Source organism: Alosa sapidissima, chromosome 5, assembly GCF_018492685.1.
Source record: "Alosa sapidissima isolate fAloSap1 chromosome 5, fAloSap1.pri, whole genome shotgun sequence".
NCBI lineage: Eukaryota > Metazoa > Chordata > Actinopteri > Clupeiformes > Clupeidae > Alosa > Alosa sapidissima.
Window position 1 is genome coordinate 39,571,015 of NC_055961.1, and position 21,594 is coordinate 39,592,608.

The window sequence follows — 21,594 nt, forward strand, 5'->3', positions numbered from 1 at the left end:
CATGCATTCGGAGGGTGTCATAATGATCCTACACTTTTAATTTCGTGCAGTTTTGACCTTGTCAGCCAGAGATATTGTGATGAAAACACCTAATTTTTTGCTTTTTAATTTTTAACTAGGTGGCGCTATACATGAAATAAGTGGTAATGGGATGGGTTGACATGCCCCCTTAAGACCAACATACATAAAAAAGGTGGACCTCCTAGGCCCTACGGTTCTCGAGATATTCACAGAAAACTGTCTCCGGCCACCTACAGGCCAGTTGGTGTATAGTAACATAAATTAATTTATTGTGTGGCCCCCCATGAACGGAATTCCACCAAACTTGGTGTGCATACAGAGGGTGTCATAATGATCCTACACTTCCAATTTCGTGCAGTTTTGACTATGTTAGGTCACAGATACCTTCAATTACAACACCTCATTTTTACTTTTTTGTGTTTAACTAGGTGACGCATGAACTGAGTGGTTATGGAATGGGTTGACATGGCCCCTTGAGATCAACATACAAAAAAATGGTCCTCCTAAACCCTACGGTTTTCGAGATATTCACAGAAAACTGTCTGCCCTACCCTCCTTTCGGGGGGTCCAGTCCAGCGGGGGGGCTACAGATCAAAACGAAAAACGATGGTTCCATGCTATCCATGTGGGGTTACATGCCCACCAAGTTTCGTGTACCCCGGTCTTTCAGTGTCCCGGGACTCATTGACGGAAATTTGGGCATGCGAAAAAGAAAAAAAAACAAAAAAAAAAAAACAAATCTGACTAAACCTATATGACCGCCGCTTCGCTGTGCGGCGGTCATAATAAATTACACTGACTCGCCATATCCTGACTCAGGAAAAAAAAACATTTTCTTGCTTTGCCGCAAACTCAGCAATGAAATCATAGGCCAGTTTGCAGGTAGCCTAACGTCTTTTTCATAGAAGGGAGAGCCCAGTCTCTCCTGTGACATGGAGGTGCGCAAATAGTTTTTAATAGCCTGTTCAACTTCGAAAAGCTTCGTTCACCCAATGCCAGTCACTGATCGCAATTTCAAAGTTCGGAAAGCTTCATCTTTTTAAGTTTTAAGTGCAGTGGCCCCTATCTGCCCCCTTTGGAATTATATCTCGAGCCTATTATAAGGTCCAGTGCGTTATGTCCTGGGATTCGGATGTGCTCAAAAAGAAAAGAAAAAACACTTTTTTATAGATGGTTATGAGGAGCAATGTGAGAGAGAAATTTGATGATCATTGATCGTTGTTTTGGGACGTTAAGCCTTTTCCATAGGCGTCAGTGAAGGAGATTGAAGAATGACCATTTTTTTATACGAAAATATTTCTTAACTACAAAAACTCAGTGTCTAAAAACTCAGTGTCATTCAGACTCAACCCTCTTGTTGTTTTATTATCTTTTTCGTTGTCGTTTGAACGTTGGCAAGCAGGCATGTTGCGGTTGCAATTTAAGTGAAATTTCTACAGTAGGCCTACAACATGCTGTTAGGCTGGGCTACTGTCAATGTACTTGTACAGGTAAATGTTCAACAATTGCTGGTGTACAGGTTATATAATCAATTAGCTAAATCATTTGTCCAGCTGTTTAAAACATTTTTTCGTGCTACATTCAAACGCAAAAGGTGCTTTGATATATTTTTCGTTTGAACGTCGGCAAGCAGGCATGCTTTGGTTGCAATGAATGAGGATAATTGCTTTTTTTTTGCATTATTTTGAATATGACTCGCTCCAGTCTTAACAGCACGTAGGCCTACTTTTTCCACACGCTAAGTTCTAACACACATAGGCCTATCCCCTCTCGCTTTCTCTCTCTCCATCACTGCACAAGGTGCTTTCTTAAAGGAGCTGCACCATTTTACAACAATTGCATCTACATTTTCATATTAGAATGTTTTGTCAAGTGTAAGCTTAAACTACCGTGATCAATTTAAGTTCCCGTGCCCCCGCTGCGTCATGGAAGCAGTAAGTCAGTCGCATCAAAAATAGTAGTGGCACCCAAGTGACACCTTGTGGTTGTTTGTGTCAACTGCAGTTTGTGCCATTTCTGCTGAGAAAATGGGGTGCGTGATTCATGAAGGAACCCGTCCAAACTTAACAGGGACCCACTGTATAAAGCACAGCTGAAGACGCATGTCTCGAGATGTAACTAGCCCTTAGCAACCAGTCCCAAACAACTCCTCTGTTTTCAATGGTCACCCCTTGTCAGTCAATAGTGAAAGTAAATAACTGTGTAGAGTCTTTTTTTGTTAATAATACCTTCTTGCTAAAAGGAGAGTGCCCATAAGAAGGATTTATATATGTTATAAACTAATGTCTTCTTGCTATAAGAAGGAGAGTGTCCATAAGAGGGATTTCTATCTGTCTCAAAGCAAGCAAAAACTAAAGCCTGTGCTAAAGTCTAGCGTCTGCGTATGCGTCTCTACCCTCCGAAAGGGCTCTATCTTTTCATGCTCCCTTTGACTGGATGCATTTCCTTTTTGAGAGCTGCTTGCATCTGGGGCTCCTGTCACCTAGAGGTGAAGATAAAACTTGACTTTTGCTTAACTCTTACATTCTGTTTTTGCAGACAGACAAAGTTTTTACATCCTGTTTTTTGGCTAGTCTATCCAAGGCTCAAGTTTTCAGTTGGACGGGTTGCCAGAATGGTGGTGTTCGTTTATAGTATAGTATTATTATTAGTATTTTTGTTGTTATTAATATGCCAATCTTATTTATGTAAATATGTGTAGTGTTTGACTCACCCCTAGGGCTGTGACGGTATGGATGTTTTCTTACCTCGGTCGGTAAGCAAGAAATTACCACGGTTTCGCGGTCCCCCCCCCCCCCCCCCCCCAAAAAAAAGAAAAAATGGATTATGGATTATGCCACCATCAGCCATCACAGCCAATTAAACTTTAGACAGCCGCAACAACTTTAAACACCACTGGACCAAATGCTTCAGACGAAAGAAGAAATCAGCAGTTTATCAACAAGGCTATCACGATTTTAGAACTGTTACATTCATGACGCTTATGCTAATGTTACAACGGTAGGCTACCACACGTTTTAATGGCTGCGTCAGGTTGTAACAAAGGTAGGTCCTAGGCTAGCCTAGACCTACATGTCGCATGTATAAACATGTATGACTCCTTTCTGGCCAAATTTCACAGCTTTCATGTTTAACAGCTTTATGTAAATCGAGTTTGAAAGGAGAGAATAAAAAAAGTGTTACGATTGTGCCAGTTCTCCCCTACTCTCGCATAGTAAACAAATGGAATGTTGGAACATTGCACTCTTCAACACAAACGCGAAAGGTCGGGTTTGCTTCATCTTTTGATAAGTTTTGAAGTTTTGTTTTCAAAACGGAGGGTTAGCCTACTTAACGTAACTGTGGTTCTCTGAGTATCAATGTCAAAAGATGGTTCATCACATTACACATCATGATATTACATAAGCCTACTACGTGCACACATGTGAGCCTATTTCGATTTATAAATGTCGTGTTTTTCAATTATAGGGGGATTCGACTTCATGTAGGCTAGCCACCTGCAGACATCTAAGCTGACTGCATAACGTGATTATCTCCGAGATTCTTCTACGTTTTTTTGCGGTGATGACGGTGACGAGCTTAGACCCGCGGTAGGGGTCACGTGACCGCGGTATTGCAGTAATGCGGTTACCTTCCCAGCACTACTTACCCCATTGTTTTTCTATGGAGTTTAGATCAGGGGACTGAGATGGCAATGGCCAAAGCTTGATTTGGTGTTCAGCAAACCATATTTGTTTTTGTTACGGCCAATAGGGCAGAGGCACTGTTTGGACCCAGAAGTAGGACACAGGCAAAAATGGTAACGGGTTACACTGATGATTTATGGTTATGGTTATGGTTATGGATTTAGCAGACGCCTTTGTCCAAAGCGACACATAAATACAAAACAACATAATAATATTTAAAATTGAACAGGGAACAGATTAAAATGTAGGTCAAATATAGTAAGGAGAATAGTTGTAGTACACAATAATATCAATTCAAGCAATAGCCTAATAAAAAGCAATGTAAAAAAAGGGGAAAGGCAATAATAAAACAATAATGTCAATTCAATCAATAATATAAAAACAATGACATACTAAGACTACATTAAGGAGAATATCAATAATAAACAATAATGTCAAATTAATTAACAGCCCAATTAAAATAAAACAACATTATATAAACCATAACACATAAGCGCTTAAACAACTAAGTACATGTTGAATAGGAATGTCTTTAGACCCCTCTTAAACGACCCAAAACTACCACAGGAACGGAGAGCACTGGGCAGTTCATTCCACCAACATGGAACCACTGAAGAAAAGAGTCTGGAATTAGACCCAGTTTTCATGACTGGTCAACACAACATACGCTCACCAGAAGACCGCAGTGGGCGGTTGGGGATGTAAGGCTTCATTATTGAATTAAAATAACTAGGAGCAGATCTAGTTAGTGTCCTATAGGCCAAAGTGAGAGATTTAAATTTAATTCTGGCTACTATAGGGAGCCAATGGAGTGTAACTAGGAGAGGAGTTACATGTGTCCTCTTTGGCTGATTGAAGACCAGGCGTGCTCCAGCATTTTGAATCAGCTGTAATAATCTTGTTACACAAGCGGGTAAGCCAGCTAATAGTGAATTACAATAGTCCAGCTTAGAGATGACCATTGTCTGAACAAGAAGTTGTGTGGAATCTTGTGTCAGATAAGGTCTGATCTTCCTAATGTTGTAAAGCATAAACCGACATGATTTTGCAATAGAAGCTATATGCCCAGAGAAGTTAAGTCGGTCATCAATTACAACGCCCAAGTTTCGTGCCGATCTAGTTGGGGTCAGTGAATTTGAGTCAAGCTGGATGTTAATCTGTTTGGGAATAGCTGTTTTAGCTGGAAACACCAAAAACTCTGTTTTTGAGAGATTAAGCTGAAGGTGCCGATCTTTCATCCAGGCTGAAATATCCTTAAGGCATGCAGAAATCTGGTGGGAAACACTAGAGTCATCAGGTGGGAAAGACAGGTAAAGTTGAGTGTCGTCTGCATAACAGTGATAGTCAAATCCATGGGAGCGAATGGTATCACCTAAGGAAGTGGTGTAAATAGAGAAAAGCAAGGGTCCTAATACTGATCCCTGAGGCACACCTGTGGTGAGGTCATGAGACTTAGATACCTGTCCCTGCCAAGACACGTTGAAAGAACGCCCTTTAAGGTAAGATTCAAACCAGTCAAGAGCTTTTCCAGAAATTCCCAGTTCAGATAGTATAGATAGGAGAATGTCATGGTTAACAGTATCAAAGGCTGCAGATAAATCAAGTAGAATTAATACTGATGACTGAGCAGAGGACTTAGCTACTCTCAATGCTTCAGTCACAGACAGAAGAGCAGTTTCAGTAGAATGACCACTCTTGAAACCAGACTGCATAGGGTCTAGTAGATTATTCTGATGAAGAAAGTCACAAACTTGCTTGAATACCACTTTCTCCAAAACCTTTGACAAGAAAGGAAGAAGGGAGACAGGTCTGTAGTTCTTCACCTCAGTTGGATTAAGTGTACTTTTCTTTAGCAGAGGTGTAACCCTAGCCTGTTTAAAAGAATAAGGAACTATTCCAGAACTGAGTGAAGCATTAAATACATGTGTGACTGCTGGTAGAACAGCGGGTGAGATAGACTGTAGAAGAGTGGACGGGACAGGATCTAATGGGCATGTTGTTGGACGACATCGCTGAAGCAATTGAGAGACTGCTTCCTCATCAAGAGGAGAGAAAGAGTCAAATGATGCGGTCATACTAACACAAGGCAAAGCCCTCCTTATAGGAGCATCAAACTGAGCACTTATTTTAGCAACTTTTTCAGTGAAAAATGTTGCAAAGTCATTTGCTGACAGTGAAGTAGTTGATGGTGGTGGTGGAGGATTGAGAAGACATTTGAAAGTAGAAAAAAGTTTTCTACTGTCAGTGGCGCTCTCAATCTTGCTTTGATAGAATGCCTTTTTTGCAAGTGTAACAGTGGATGAAAAGGATGACCGCAAAGACTGGTAGTTACTAAGATCATTTCCATCTCTGGATTTATGCCATTTCCTCTCAGCAGCTCTAAGTTCCTTTCGTACTGAGACTCTACTGTTCGTCAGCCATGGATGGCGAGGTTTAGAACGAGTAGGTCTTGAGGAAAGAGGGCATGCTGCATTCAGACAAGATGCCAGTGTAGAGCAGAGAGTCTCTGTAGCGTCATTAACCTCAAGTGCCAAGAATGAGCTAGGAGTAGGTAAAGCAGATGTTACTAATGTTGCAAAATGGTCGCTTGAGAGGCTTCTGAGATTACGCCGGAACGAAATTATCGGAGGAGGAGCTGCTGGATTATCCAGGAGACGCACAGAGAATCTGATAAAGTGATGATCCGATACATGTAATGGATTAACCAAAACGTTGTCTGTATTACAGTTACGTACCAGAATTAAATCAAGATCTTTACCAGCCTTGTGAGTAGGAGTACTGTGGACATGTGTGATATTAAATGAGGAGAGTAAGGACAGGAAGTCAATTGAAGACGAGTTATCCAAATGAATATTAAAATTTAATGAACAGTAGAAACAAGAACCGCTTCAAGAAAAACAGCAGGCAATGGCAGAGCAAAAAAATGAAAGTCAATGAGTGAAGACGACACACAAGGTCCAAGGCAAACAATCCAAAAACAGTAATCCAAAATCGTGGTCAGAGAACAGTACAAAGTCAGTAACAGTTCAGTCCAACAAGGTCAAAAAGTAGGGATGTGACGCTCGAAGCTGACGTTTCGAAACAGTGTCGAGCTTCCGAAACGCAAGTGTTTCGAAAAGTGTTTCAAAGTGTGGTTCAAAACGCCCATGTCATGTGACCATGGCTAAGTGAGGCTTTGTGGTGTTTCAATTTGGTTTGGTCAGGTGGTACACTTACCGCGCGAGCCAATTACCCGAGTAAACACCTGTTTGATCTAAATTATAAAGTCCCAGAATGCTTAAAAGTCTTTCAAACACATCCTATCTTTGTGGGTTTTTTTGTGAGGAGAGAGATTTTGAGAGATATAGCGACATATAGCGACTGATGTGCATTCTTGTAATTGATAGGTTAGTGATCTAGATTAATTGACAGGCTAGAGACCGACAGTGAGTGATAGTTTAGATAGATATAGTCTAGTGACCCTTTGAAATACTGGCAGGAGAGGAGAGTGGTTTATCCAAACCTAAGTGTGATGACAAAAAAATATTTGTGCATGCCAGCAACAAGTGTGCCTTGTGAAAGAATTTTTTCCAAGGCTGGGGAGGTTTATTCAAAAACAAGAAACAGATTAAATGCCAAGACGGCAGAACAAAGTTATTCCTAAATAAAAATATATGTTGACATACAAAAAATGTGTTGTTTATTTTTCCCATGTTGAACCTGATTAGTCTAACCTGCTTCATTCATGTATCCTTTATTTCCCTACAACATGTTCCCCAAAAAAACCCTGGGCCATAAGCATAGCCTACATTTTAAAACCATTGTAGCATTTTCCTCTCCAGCATATTCCAAAGGATAATGTACTATGAAACTGAAATAACAAAACATTTGTAACTGGCAGATATAAAAATGTTCTAGTTAATGAAGGCATATACTAGTCTGAACTTTCTAAGCACCAGCAGGGAGTCGAACACCGGCCGCTCCGGCCGAATGCAAGTGTGTTAACCACTGAACCACGTGGCTGTGGACGTAATTGTGCGTTCCATGTTGGCTATTTATATTCTTCGTCTGAAGCAGTTGTGTTTCACGGTCAAAATGAGATGTTAGCAAAACTGGCCACTAGATGTCACCATGGAGTTACGTGTGTCGGATTGTTTCGAAGCCTCGACACAATTCCGGCGCAATTGCTTCGAACGTTTCGTTGTTTCACAAAGCCTCGTTCTGCCCATCCCTATCAAAAAGTAATTCCACAGGCAAAGAGTAGCAGAACAGCAGTAGCAACAGGATGACGGCAAGATAACTCCGCACTGAAGGATTCCAAGAACCCAGCCTAAGTACTGTGCCTGCTTAAGTAATCAGACACAGGTGTGCTGAGCAGCAAAGCAGGGAGACTGCAGATGCAGTAGGTCAGCACCAAAACATGGCATGGAGTTGACCACCTGGGAATGGAGCACCTTAAAAGTGCAGCCAGCCAGGTAGATCCAGGAAAACCCGGCTCAGGATCTGGAAGGTCCTCGATTCGTGACAGTTTTGAATCTGGACATTTGCTTTGGTTCATTGACCTGATGAATGATCCAATCATGACCATCTTTTAGTGTCTTGGCAGAGATTGACAGATTTCCTTTGAAAATGTTCAGGCTTTTCTTGGTGTTCATGATACCATGCACCTTAATTAGGTTCCCAAGACCTTTGGGAATAAAAACAGCTCCACAATAGCACAGTCCCTCCACCATAATTCTCATTAGGTGTGGGGTTCTTTTCAGTATAGCCATTCTTCTATGTACACCAAACACACCTAGGGCCCTATCTTGCACCCTGGCGCATGGTGTAAAACTCGTTTTTCACCCGGCGCAAAGTTTATTTTTTTATTTTGCAGGTTTATTTTTTAAACAATGCGCCCAGGAGTGTGGCAATTAAGAACCTAGGGAGTGGCCTGGCACATTGTCTAAAAATCGCTATTGTACACCACCTAAAACGCATTATGCCACTGACCAAGAGAAACCTGGTCAGAAGTCTATGGTGAGTTGTTTATATGTTATTTTAAGAGCACATTGTCAACAGTCATATTGGCGCGTGCACAACACACCATCCTTCTATTCTCCATGAATGCGCACCAGCGCACATCTATGCAAAACTTTAGAAATTACACGATTAGGCTACAATGGGAAACATAATTAGAAATATAGCTGCAAGCAGCAATGAGGGGGCCAAGCAGTTAAGCAGGAGTTGGGATTGGATTGGACTGGACTTGACTGTGTTGTGTTAGATTGGATTGGACTTGATTGGATTGGACTTGATTGGATTTAATTGGATTGGACTGGACTGGATTCGAAGGTCACTGAATTTATTGTGTGTCCTCAAGATGTACTCCTAAGTCCACATACAAAGTTTGGTTTAAATCGGTGAAAGTGTTGATAATTATAGCACCCCTTGTGGTCAAAGCACACCAAATTAATTGTGGGTCCTTAGGATGTGTTCACGAATCAACATACCAAGTTTGGTGTCGATACGAAAAAGTCTTCCTAATTATAGCACCCCTAGTGGTCAAATTACACCAAATGTATTGTGCGTCCTCAGGATCGGGTCCCGAGTCCATATACCAAGTTTGGTTTCGATATCTAAATCTAATTTCCTGTATCTCTAGCGCCCCCCTAGTGGACAGAGGTCACCAAATGTATTGTGTGTCCTCAGGTTGGGGTCCTAAGTCCATATACCAAGTTTGGTTTTATATGTGAAAGCATTGCTGGGATATGAATCTACTTCCTGTGATTATAGCGCCCCCCTAGTGGTCAAAAGACTCCAAATGTATTGTGCATCTTCAGAATGGGGTCTCAAGTCCATGTACCAAGTTTGGTTTCAATATGTGTAAGCATTGCTGAGATATGAGCCTACTTCCTGTGATTATAGCGCCACACTGTGGTCAAAATGTACCAAATTTCTTGAGCCTCCTCCTAATTGGGTCCTGTGCACATGTAGTAAGTTTAGTCTTGACACAAGAAAACCTTGCTGAGATATCACTTCACTTCCTGTTTGGCAGCTTATTTTAATTGGCTGTTACGGGCGAACGGTTTTAGATTTGAAGACAAAAAGGGATAACTTTTTTGAGGCTTGGTCTGTAGATCATCTGCACCAAGTTTCGTGAAAATCGGACAAACTTTGTGACCTGTGAAAACTTTTAGGTGTTTTTGATTAAATTCGATATGGCGGCCGAATCAATTACGATGACATCTTGCTAGGTTACGGGGATGCTGGCGAGACACGCCGCTCCATCTGGCATCATGTTTTTGTTTGTTTTTATGTAATGTTCGTAATTTTATGTAATGTCATGTTTATTTTTTGTATTGGTTTGTCTAGTTAAATGTTTTCCCTATTTATTTACGCTAATTTTGATAGTTTTCGTGTTATTCTTAGTCCTTTTTACTGCTTCTAAGTCAGCTGATGTCGTTGACATTTGTCCATTGGGAGCTTGCTATGGCTAGCTTTTGCCCTAGCTTGGCATCGGACATCCTTCTATCTATCCGTGAGCGGTGCAGCACTTCACTGTCTGGTCGAGTGGATCTCTCGGGACAGCTGAAACTAGGCTACTCTGCGAAAGATCTGCCGTGGCCGCCGAGCTGTTGCTGACCTGCGAGCTGCCATGCCAACTGCAGACTCTGACATCCTTCCATCCATCCGTGAACAGTGCACTTCACTGTCTGGTCGAGGGGATCTCTCGGGACAGCTGGACCTAGGCTAGCTACTCGGCGAAAGATCTGCCGTGGCCGCCGAGCTGTTGCTGACCTGCGAGCTGCCTTGCCAACTGCAGACTAACGTTAACGGTGAAGAGCTACAATCTCACGGAGCAACAAACGGTCGCTGTTAAGTCCACCGAATTGCGGATCTACGCGATCGCCCAGTACTTTGGACTGTGCTTCCAGTCATCTCCAGACTGCGGTCTACAAGGCCTAGCTTCTAACGTTAACGTTATCTCCAGACTGCTAGTGAATTCACCGGGTTGGTCAGTTGCTAAAGAACTTTGTTGGCATTGCATCGGTTGTGAAGACACAGCTCTGTGCGCAGTTTTCACGGATCATCATTGCCCTTGGACATTTTCAGCTGGTTTGGAAATTGGACTAATTTTAACATCACTCTTCCCCCTTTTTAAATATATTTTCTTTTTTTATTTGTTTATTTGTTTTGTTGTCTGTATTGTATGTATTGGTGTCACGGATATGCTGGCGACTACGCTGCTCCGTCCGGCATTTTTTGTATTTGTTATTTTTTAAATGTATTTGTCATGTCTTGATGTCATGGGTACGCTGGCGACTACGCCGCTCCATCCGGCATCGTTTGTCTTGTTGTTATGTGTCTTGTTTGTGGAGCGCTTTGGGTTGCACTATGTTACTTGACTTGACTTGACTTGACATCACAATTTGGCTTGGGTCAGCCTATGGACCTCCAACAGTATTAACAGACCCCACTAGTACATTTTAATTCCAAACACAACAGCAGCTACAGGCCAAAACACATTTTTCCTAATTGCAGCGCCCCCTAGAGGTGAAAGGTCACCAACGTTTTTGAACATCCTCCTGATGGGGTCATGAGTCCATGTACTAAGTTTGGTTATGATACATGAAATGGTTGCGGAGATATGAGCTCACTTCCTGTTTGGCGGCTTTGTCACAAATTTCGATTGGCTGTTACGGGAGAACGGTTTTAGTTCCAAAGACGAAAAGGATAACTTTTGTGCGGCTTGGTCTGAAGATCATATGTACTAAGGCTACGTTTATACGGTGACAATAAAAAGAAAAGACGCAGAAGTGGCGTCTCGTCTTCATTTTTTTATTTGCGTTGAGACAAGCATTCTCAGGGGGAAATCTTTGTTTATATGAAGACGCAAGAGTATGATATTCGATTGGATATGCATTCCAGACCGCTGGGTGGTGGTGTGATAGAACCCCGGTACGTCACGCGCAGACATTCTAATTTGACAGTTTACAGTGGGCAGTGCTTCGACTTGGCCAGCTTCACTCGCGGTCCGCGCGTGGGATCACGTGGTATCACGCGACTTTAATTTGTATTTTTCCAGTGAGACGCTGCAACAACCCAAACAACCGGTAGATGGCTCAAGTGAGCAGGGTGTCTCGTAAAAAGAAATGGAGCCTGGAAAACCCTACACAGACTTCACTACAGACTTTAGCAGACTGGTTTAGAAATAATTTAATAGCCAGAAATATGCCTGCCCTGCCCTAATAAAGAAATATTTGGTTAACTGCGAGTGAATCCCGTTTGCAGCCGTAGCAAAATGCAGGGCAAATTAAAACGCAGGACAAATTAAACATTCTGGTTTTCTCCGAGTGCAACGATGATAGACAGACATCATTTGGACAAAATATAGAGCATATTAACCTCCGTTGCTCAGCCAAATGCCTTCATGTTACGTCCTGTTATCACGGAGTTACAAGCGATAAACGATTTTTGATGGTCACAAGTTTACTTCATTAGCGGTTTATTTATTTATTTTTTTTGATTATTAAAGAGTGTTTTTCATTTAAAGGTTTGACTTCGTGCTTATTCAGTAGAGCATTAAGTGCTCTCCCCAATCCCAGACGTTCACATTGCATGTTTGTTTGTAATGGATGCAACCACTAGATAGGCTATGCGTTTGACGGCAATGACAGACATGAACCAAGACATATAGCCCAGCAGCAATCTAGGGACTGTTCGTTATTTATTGAAGGGGCCACCGGAGGAATTTTGAGTGCTTCAGTTGCAAGTTGCATGACCCTCTCTTGCCTGCTAGAAATTGTTCAATGACCCTCCGACAGAATTGTTAAAAAAGACATGACCCTCCCCTGCCAATTGTCGCTGTCTTCCGCCCGCGCCACAGCCACACACTGTGATAACGTTCTTAAATCAATCTTTCCCGTGAGCTTGCATGCTACCAGTCCTTCCTTTTCAAATGTGTTGCGCCTGTTTGCACAATTTCACAAATAATCATATGTGATTAATAATATGACAAATAATCCCTGTGCAAGGGGACCGAAACAATGCATGCCAACTTTTTCCGTGTTTATCACGTATTTTAACTTTAACCCGCTGTCTTGCCGTTTTAATGTTTTCCCGTAGAATATCCCATATTTTAATACTCTCATAACAGCCCTGCCATCGGGCCTGTCTCTGTGTTGCCCTGTTGCTACCCCTTGCCCTTCCAACGAAACAGACGTCTTCAAATCATCGTTTTCCTTGCTTGAAGGCGAACTTAGAGTGATTGTCGTGAGAGCACGATTCATTGGCGCTTGCATGTTCGGCCTTATGTCTACGTGCGCACCTGAGGCTACTCAGCTACAAGAGAAAGAATTTCCCCTGTTTGTATGTTCACTGCAAGTTGGCCTACCATAACTTACCAACTCTGCACTGTAGACCCTAACTGGCTATTTATATTTTTCTGTGAAATAAGCAAATGTATTTGTTCAACTTTATGAAGCAGAATTACGCATAGTATACTTGGAACATAATACATTTAACAAAGGACAGATGTATGTTGCTAGTGACAAAATATTAACTTTCAGTGTTTTACGATGTCTTTGTCATGGGGAAGTGTTTTTCCCCATGCATTTATTCTAGGTTACTGTCAGTGATTGACGCGAGAGAAGCGGGGTCTGTGTTGTGTTGCGTTGCGTTAATTTATTTTCATTGGGCATACCGTGCCGTACCGTCCACAGCTCTTCAGTTCTGACAAAGCCAAAATTACTCCTTTTGAAACAATGAGTGCAGGAAGCGCGTTTGTATGGTTATATTGCTTGACGGGGGGGATCACAAGCAGCTTTCAGCCATAAGGCTACTTTGAGAACATTTCAATTCACCCGACACTAATATTCAAAATGTTGAAAACTATTTCGGCATAGCCTATAAAGCAGTTTAATTAAATGGAATGTTAGTTGTAAACAAACAAGCTACTTAGTGAGGCTTGGCCTCACAGATGCGCTCGTGCCTTAGATGGCAGGAAAAATCTTCACGATAGGCCTATTAACTAACCACCCGATTCACGTTGGCTGGGGGGAAGGGGGGCCATCAGACATTTGTGCCCAGTTAATCGGCCCTGCCCCCAACAAATCACACCTTCCCACCTCTGACAGCTTAAAAGAAGTCAAGAGGACTCCTTACTCACAGACCTGTTCACAAAGCTGTGGCATTTTGCCGTGTTTTGAAATCCTTCGCTGCGCGGCGGTCATAATAATAATAAGAAAACTAACAAACACAATGGGTTTCTTCGCAGCTTCGCTGCTTGGCCCCCAATAAAGATATTACGAAATGCATCTCACAATGCATTTGCAAATTGATAATGACTGTTAAAAGTGATTAGGCGAGAGCACAGCTTAAGACACACTATCACAAGATATAAGCAACTGCTCTGCAGGATAAACGTTGTTTTAAACATTGTTTTATTCAGTCATTCGCAAAAATATTAGGGTAAGTGTTGCTTTTTCCAGCCTATGTTTTCGATGGTAACCCATTGTCAGTCAATAGTGAAATTAATTTACTGCGTATAACTGTCTTGTCGTTGACTGACACCATGGTGAAGTTAGTTTCAGTTTGCCAATGAGTTCAAATAATAGACGAGTGCAAATGCGTGAAGGCTATAGGTTTTAGTAAAGCATGGTTTAGTGGAATGACTATTCCATACGGTCTCGCAAGCAGCCTCCTATAAATGCGCCATTGACTGTCAAAATATCGATGTATTCTTTGACATCACGCTTTGCGCCGTTAAAGGGAATGACAGATGTCATTCTCATTGGTTTAAATGATGTTACGCCCCAAACACACCCGACGAGTGTGGGAGCGAAACTGAGCGAAATGGCCTGGCGCGAAATTGAGAGGAGGAGCGGCCGAATGAACAGCCACCTGAGCGAGGAGCAGGACATTCCCACCACTCAGCTCCGCTCACTAGCTCTGATTTAGACTATTGCCCTCTCTGGTCTGCCTAGCAAAGCCATTTACAGGCTATAATATGTTCCAAACTCCAGTTGCCAGGGTCCTAACATGCACAAAACACTGGCAGTATATCACAAGGTCAATACTTAGTCTTTACACTATTAGATAAAAAAATACCAACCCCTTGAAAAATTACTACACCATGGGCAGCCTGTGCGCAATGAAACAGTCAGACATAAAGACATAAAGAGTTAATATTAAAACTATAACAAACTATGCCCAGAGCTATGACCTGACACTGCAAATACCTACAATGAAAGGTAACTAAAATAAAATCTTACTCCACTGTCCAGGGTCTCAATAACAAGAAGACCCTCCCAGCAGGCAGTGCTATGCTTCATTGTTTGGAAAATATAGCGGCCTATATGGAGGCACTGCCAATGGATGTTCCCAGCAACCTCTGGACTTCCATCTGCAGCCATTTCCAGGCATTCTTGACCAAACTGCCCGCAGTACTCCCTCTCAAGGTATTCAGAGTAGTGTTATTGACTCATACATAACTGTTGTATGCATCAACATCTTGATTAATTCTGTTTTCAACTTCATACTATAGTGTCCACTAGATTCAGCCATCAGGGTCATGGTTTGCTTGCTGAAGATTCCAGCTACCAGTGTTACCAGGGTGAGTATGGAATGCTGAACTAATTTTATAGTTTTTTATCAGCTGAAGGCTCTTGTGTGTAGTTGCATTGAATTTCACCATGTATTTTCTTATATTGTTTGAACTTGACTGTAGCATCTATCTATGGCTTTATAATATAAAAGACAACATAGCCCTGGTACATTGTTGTAGATAGTTTATACTATACAGATTTCCCAAGTTACTGAATAAAAAGACACAATGTAGGTATGCATAGGGTCTCAGTTGGGCATCCAACAGCACTTGACTTACACATATGTAATCAAATCAGTCTCAAGCGTTGTACATGTGTATCATGACTTGAAATTGTGAAATTGGGGAGACTTCCGTTCAGGTCACTGACAAGATGGCAGCATAGACCAACATCTCCCGATTAGCGAAATTCTTTAAAACCCCCGAAACCCGAAAAATGAGAGATTTCCAACGAGATAACAAAACTCAGTTGGAAGACATTAAAGTAGAAATAACAACAACAAACACCAGGCTGGATGATGCTGAAGAACGGATTGTTAAGGCCGAGGATAGGATCCAAAACACATAGAATTGGGTATCATCTGCGTATAAGTGGTATTGAATATTGTATTAATTACAAATGGAGCCCAGGGGAAGCATGTATAAAGAAAATAATAGAGGCCCTAAAATAGAACCCTGGGGGACACCACACTTAATGGGAGCAGATGATGATAAAGCATTACCTATATGCACTGAAAAAGATCTATCAGTTAGATAAGATCTGAACCAGTTTAACACAGTGCTTTGCAGACCAACTTCAACTTCCAGGCGTTTTAAAAGGATCTTGTGGTCAATGGTGTCAAAAGCAGCACTAAGATCTAGAAGGACCAGGAGGGCACAATGAGGTTGAAATGTTTGTATTTCTCTTGCTGTTATACTGCATAAAACACTGTTGATGGAAAGACTTTAATCCCAAACTTTGGATTTTCCCCTTTATAGAGTCTCCTGGAACCATTTTCTAAGCTGCTTAGTTTTGTCATCCAATATAGTGTATTTAGCCTCTCCTACTTGGTGGAACTCTGTGGACTTTGCTACAAAACTTTCAACAAGGTAAGTACTGTTATAGAGGGCAGTGTAGAAGTGGAAGACGGTCACGGTTACTTATAGATTTGATAGTGTAACGATAGTGCATGAGACACTTGCGGACTGGACACCAGAGACGGATGCATTAAGTCAAAGACGCACCCTATTTTCCAGAGGTGGGACCAAGTCACTGTTTGGCAAGTCACAAGTAAGTCCCAAATCTTAGCACTCAAGTCCAAGTCAAGTCCCAAGTAAATACAGAGAAGGGCAAGTCGAGTCCAAGTCCAAGTCTCATCAAAGCCAAGTCGAGTCCAAGTCCAAGTCCCAATCTTTTTCAAGTCCTGAACAAGTCATCAGGTACTCTTCACTTAATAATGGCATTATTAGACTATCGATCATAATTTTAACACTTCCATCTAATCCACAGATTTTTTTTTTATAAATACAGATTAAAATATGTTCAATGTTTCTGTCTTGAAATCTTTTACGATATATGCATGCGCATACAATATACACATGTGCATACCTGAGTAATCTGTACAAAACGGATAGCTACATGACAAATAAAAATATTGTTTTTCCAAATTTCGGAGCCCACTGTAAGGATGAGTAATAATTTGACTGATGGCATTTCACTGCGCTAGGCCACAGATTTGCCTGCAAACAATTTATTAGGCTGTCTGCCAGTGGCGACTCATAAGGGAAGCCAAGGTCAACACTTTTATATTATTTAAAAGATAATAATGACACAGTAATTTTGTTTTAAAGTATTCATTTCTTAAGAAATACTACACATGTGATGCTGTTTATCTCATTTGTAAATGGTGCACTGTCACTTTAAGCCCATTGTGTGCCACTGTCCACACATTCTCATAATGATCTTTTTTACCAGCTCCATTCCTATGGCTAGTCCACAAACTCAAACATTGTTTGTACCACATGAATAGCACAATATTAACAATGATAAGCATTATATTAAGTTGGCACAAACAGCTTTCATTCCTTTGGAAATAGATGCATGTATGACATGATGCTTGCTTGACATTTTCTGTTTGCAATTAAATGTGAATTATGAGCCTGGTAGCCAGTAGCCACCTAGCTAGCTGAGTGGAATGCGTTTCAATCGGCATATCAATGTGCTTCATGTAAACAAATTATTGAATAGGCCTACTTCAAGACTCACCATTTCCATTAAACAAAGGCAAAGACAACTCTTCATATTCTTGTCCACTTTCCAAATCACAGTGAGTGCAGCCTATGTCATAGTGACCTGGATCTTATAGTTTATAACAGTAGTGAGAACCGGATAAATCCGCAATTTCCCCTAATCTCGTATTTGTTGCCTTCATGATTTCCTTTTATACGTTTCTTATATTTAAAAGAAAATATCAATCATCATCAACAATGACAAGCCAGCTGGAACCTGCCACTCGTTTTCTCTCCCTCTCGTGCGTGCTTAGATGGGGTTCTCAATTAAATGGAGTAGGCTAGCATAAGTTCAAGTTGGATCTTAATGGAGAGGACTCGAAAAGTATCATCTTTATGTAACATGCTGTTGGTGCATTTTGACATTGTAAACGTTCTCTAACAAGAGTGCAAATCAGTTTGCAGTAAAGCTACTAGTTATTAGCTAAATGTTGGTCGTTTCTCTGTCTCTTGGTGCCCTACACACAGTGCGTAACGCATGTGGGGGTAGCGGCAGCACTGAACTGTGCTCTGGACTGGCCGCTTGTCTCCGCTATTTTTTTTTTTTTTAGTCGCGGAGGGAAAACATCTCTGGGGTGACTGGTCCACGATCAGGAAATTTAGTTTTTGACACGAGACAAGTCAAGTCGTCACAAGTCAAAGAGGCAAAGTCCGAGTCAAGTCTCGAGTGAATAGTATTCAAGTCCAAGTCGAGTCGCAAGTCATGCCGAATTTTATCAAGTCAAGTCTGAAGTCATTAAAATCATGACTCGAGTCTGACTCGAGTCCAAGTCATGTGACTCGAGTCCACATGTCTGCTATTTTCCGCTATAATCAATGGAACTGGCGCAGCGAAGATTCTGAAAAAATGCCTTTTCATTTTGTTTAACCCAAGTCAGTAGAGCAGTCAGAGACAGTTGAGCCATTTGTCACTTCGTTCACATGGAGTTGACCGACTAATAAAAATGCACAGGACTGCGACGAGGGCGAGCAGGGTTAGATTTGTGATCGATGGACAAAGTTTGCCAGGGAGGATAAGCATAGCAACTAACATGATTAATCTAGCAATCAGCATAGTAACCACCATAACTATCCTGGCAACAGTCTAGAAACCACCTCAAGTACCATAGCAACAGCCTAGCAACCATGGCAAATACACTAGCAACAGACTAACAGCCACTTCCATAGTTACAACCTTGCAACCAATATGGCTTCCGCTTCTTATTATTCCGCTGATTGTTTTTTCCGTACGCAATTTCACTTCAACCGTTTAACTTCTTTCAAACGTCATAATGTAGGTCTCCAAATGGACCAGGTTGGTATGACTTTTCATATATGTAACTTTTATACTTTTTAAACTATGAATTAAAAACTATTTAAAATTTCGCCAAAGACTTCACGATTACAATCCTGTGCCAGGTGTTCAGGCCACCTGCAGCAACAGTCAGTTTCTCAGGCTTTAAGCAGACAGTTCAACTGTTTCCTCTGCCCACAACTGTTTTAAAATAAAAGTCCTCACTACAATAATTCACTGTTAAACAATTTAACAATTTAAACTACTCAACTACTTAACTGACAGTTGGAATAACAGTTATCATGAACTATGCGTTCAGTCAACTATATTAAACCACCACCTACCTAGCAACCAACATAGCAACCATTGAAATAAAGCATCTATGTCAGTTTTCATACCAACATGATTATATTAGCAAACCACTATAATAACTAATTTATTTCTGATGGATACCCTAGCAACAACCTAACAACGACCTCAAGTACCCTAGCAACAGCCTAGCAACCACTTTCACAGTTAAAACCTACCAACCAACATAGCAACCAACATGATTAACCTAGCAACCACCATAACTACCCTAGCAACAGCCTAGCAACCACCTTGAATACCCAACCAACAACCATGTCAAATACCCTAGCAACAGTCTAGCAACCACCTCTAATGTTACAACCTAGCAACCAATGTAGCAACTAATGAGATTAACCTAGCAACCATCATAGCACCCACCACAACTAACCTAGCAACAGCATAGCAACCATCTAAAATACCCCAGCAACAGCCTATCAACCACTTCCATGATGACAACCTAGCAACCAACATGATTAGCCTAGCAACCACCATAACCAACCACCGTGGTGAAAGCGGACAAGCACATTTCATCCTCCCTCAGCACAGGGCCCCCCCCAGGGTTGTGTTATGTCCCCTCTGCTGTACTCCCTGGACACACACGATTGTGTAGCCACCGCAGACTCCAATACCATCATTAAGTTTGCTGGCGACACCATAGTGGTAGGCCTAATCCACAACAACGATGAGACAGCCTACCTGGAAGAAGTGAGGTGCCTGACCTAGTGGTGTCAGAGGAACAATCTCCACCTCAACGTCAGCAAGACTAAAGAGATACTGGTGGACTTTGGGAGGAAGCAGGCGCGGGACTACACTCCCTTATCCATCAACAGGACCCCTGTGGATAGGGTGGATACATTCAAATACCTCGGTGTCCAGATCACCGAAGATTTGACATGGTCTACCCATCTGGACACTGTGGTAAGGAAGGCCAGACAAAGACTGTACCATCTAAGGAGGCTGAAGAAATTCAAAGCATCCAAAACAGTCCTGCAGAGCTTCTACTCCAGCACCATTGAGAGCATCCTGACTGGGTGCATCACCACTTGGTATGGAAACACCACCATGCAGGACCGTAAGGCTCTGCAGAGAGTGGTGCGTTCAGCTGAACGTATCATAGGGGGGCAACTCCCTAACCTAGGAGACATCTATACCAAGGGGTGTAAGGACAAGGCCACCAAAATACTTAAAGACCCCAGCCACCCAGACTATGGTCTGTTCTCTCTGCTTCGCTAAGGAGCAGATATTGTACACTGGCTGCAAGGACTGAGAGACTCAGGAAGAGTTTCTTCCCCCAAGCAGTCCGGTACCTAAATGGCACTGTTTAAGCAGTTTTTATTGAGTATACCACTGTTCCCCTGTAGAGAATACCACTTCTTCCCTATCTGGGTGATTCTCGCGAAACCCCAAAATGTTATGGTACTAAGGATTTGATGGTCAAATATGCCATAAAACCCACTGATTACACTATTTAACAATATACGTACATGTGCTTTATCTTGCACACAAGGTAATTTCTCCATATTTTATTGTTATTTTGTATTTTTTATGCATTTTATGAGTAAATTATCATTACCGCAATGTGTCCCGGCTCAAATCCCAAGTGTTTGATCATTAAGAAAATCTTTATCTTTTACTTTAAAATAAAATAAAGTTATACATATATCGTTTTAAGTCCATTGCTTCATCAAAATGTGTGTTTCAATAATATTAACATTATAATGGTTATAATATTTAAAAAAAATGTTTTGTCGTCAGTCATAGTTTTCATTACCGCAATACTTTTGAGCACTGCAATAAAACCCTATAGGAATTTCAACATGAAATGGAATTTCCCATCATGCATCAGTAATAACAGAAGATCAAAGATGGCGTCAAGGTAAGCATGTCTTCTTTTGTCTTTGTGTTGAAATTCCATGATTTGTCTCAAAACGGTCTAAATACAACACTAATGATTCTCATTACCGAAATTAGTAATAGTTTTGTGATAAAAAACTATTTTCTTAATTCAAATTTGATTAGTAATAAGGTAATAAAACACACAATGTCATGGAGGTCATTTTTTAGCTAGGTCATGCTAGCTAAATCTAAAATTAGCATTTTTGTGTTCGGTCATCTCATTACCGCAATGCACTTTATCATTACCGCAATAGTTAAAGCCAATTTCGGTGATGATAATTTCAATTTCGGTAATGATAATATTAAAGGAATTTGCATTTTTCAATGTCGTTCATGACATTAATTACTTTTTAATAAGAGACAACCTCAATGTTTTGGAGGGATATTAATAAGATCAATATCATAAAAGTTTTTTAGGTTGTTACACTGTACTTAATGAAGTAGATACATTGTATCAGAGACCCTGTTACCCTTTTTTCCCCTTTGAATCTCATGAAAGTTGCTAGTGTCATATCATAGTAATAAGTGGCCTACAT

The 21,594-nt window shown here is 41.3% G+C and overlaps 1 protein-coding gene across 5 annotated transcripts in view; it reads left to right on the forward strand.

The window, feature by feature from the left end:
* LOC121709816 (protein unc-79 homolog) overlaps positions 1-21,594 on the forward strand; it is a 311,977-nt gene that overhangs the window by 258,309 nt on the left and 32,074 nt on the right. For all 5 annotated transcript variants that reach the window (XM_042093431.1, XM_042093433.1, XM_042093432.1 and 2 more), the window contains exons 40-42: positions 14,954-15,127; positions 15,214-15,282; positions 16,252-16,362. In XM_042093431.1, the coding sequence (XP_041949365.1) occupies positions 14,954-15,127; positions 15,214-15,282; positions 16,252-16,362 (354 nt within the window). The remainder of the gene's footprint in view (positions 1-14,953; positions 15,128-15,213; positions 15,283-16,251; positions 16,363-21,594) is intronic.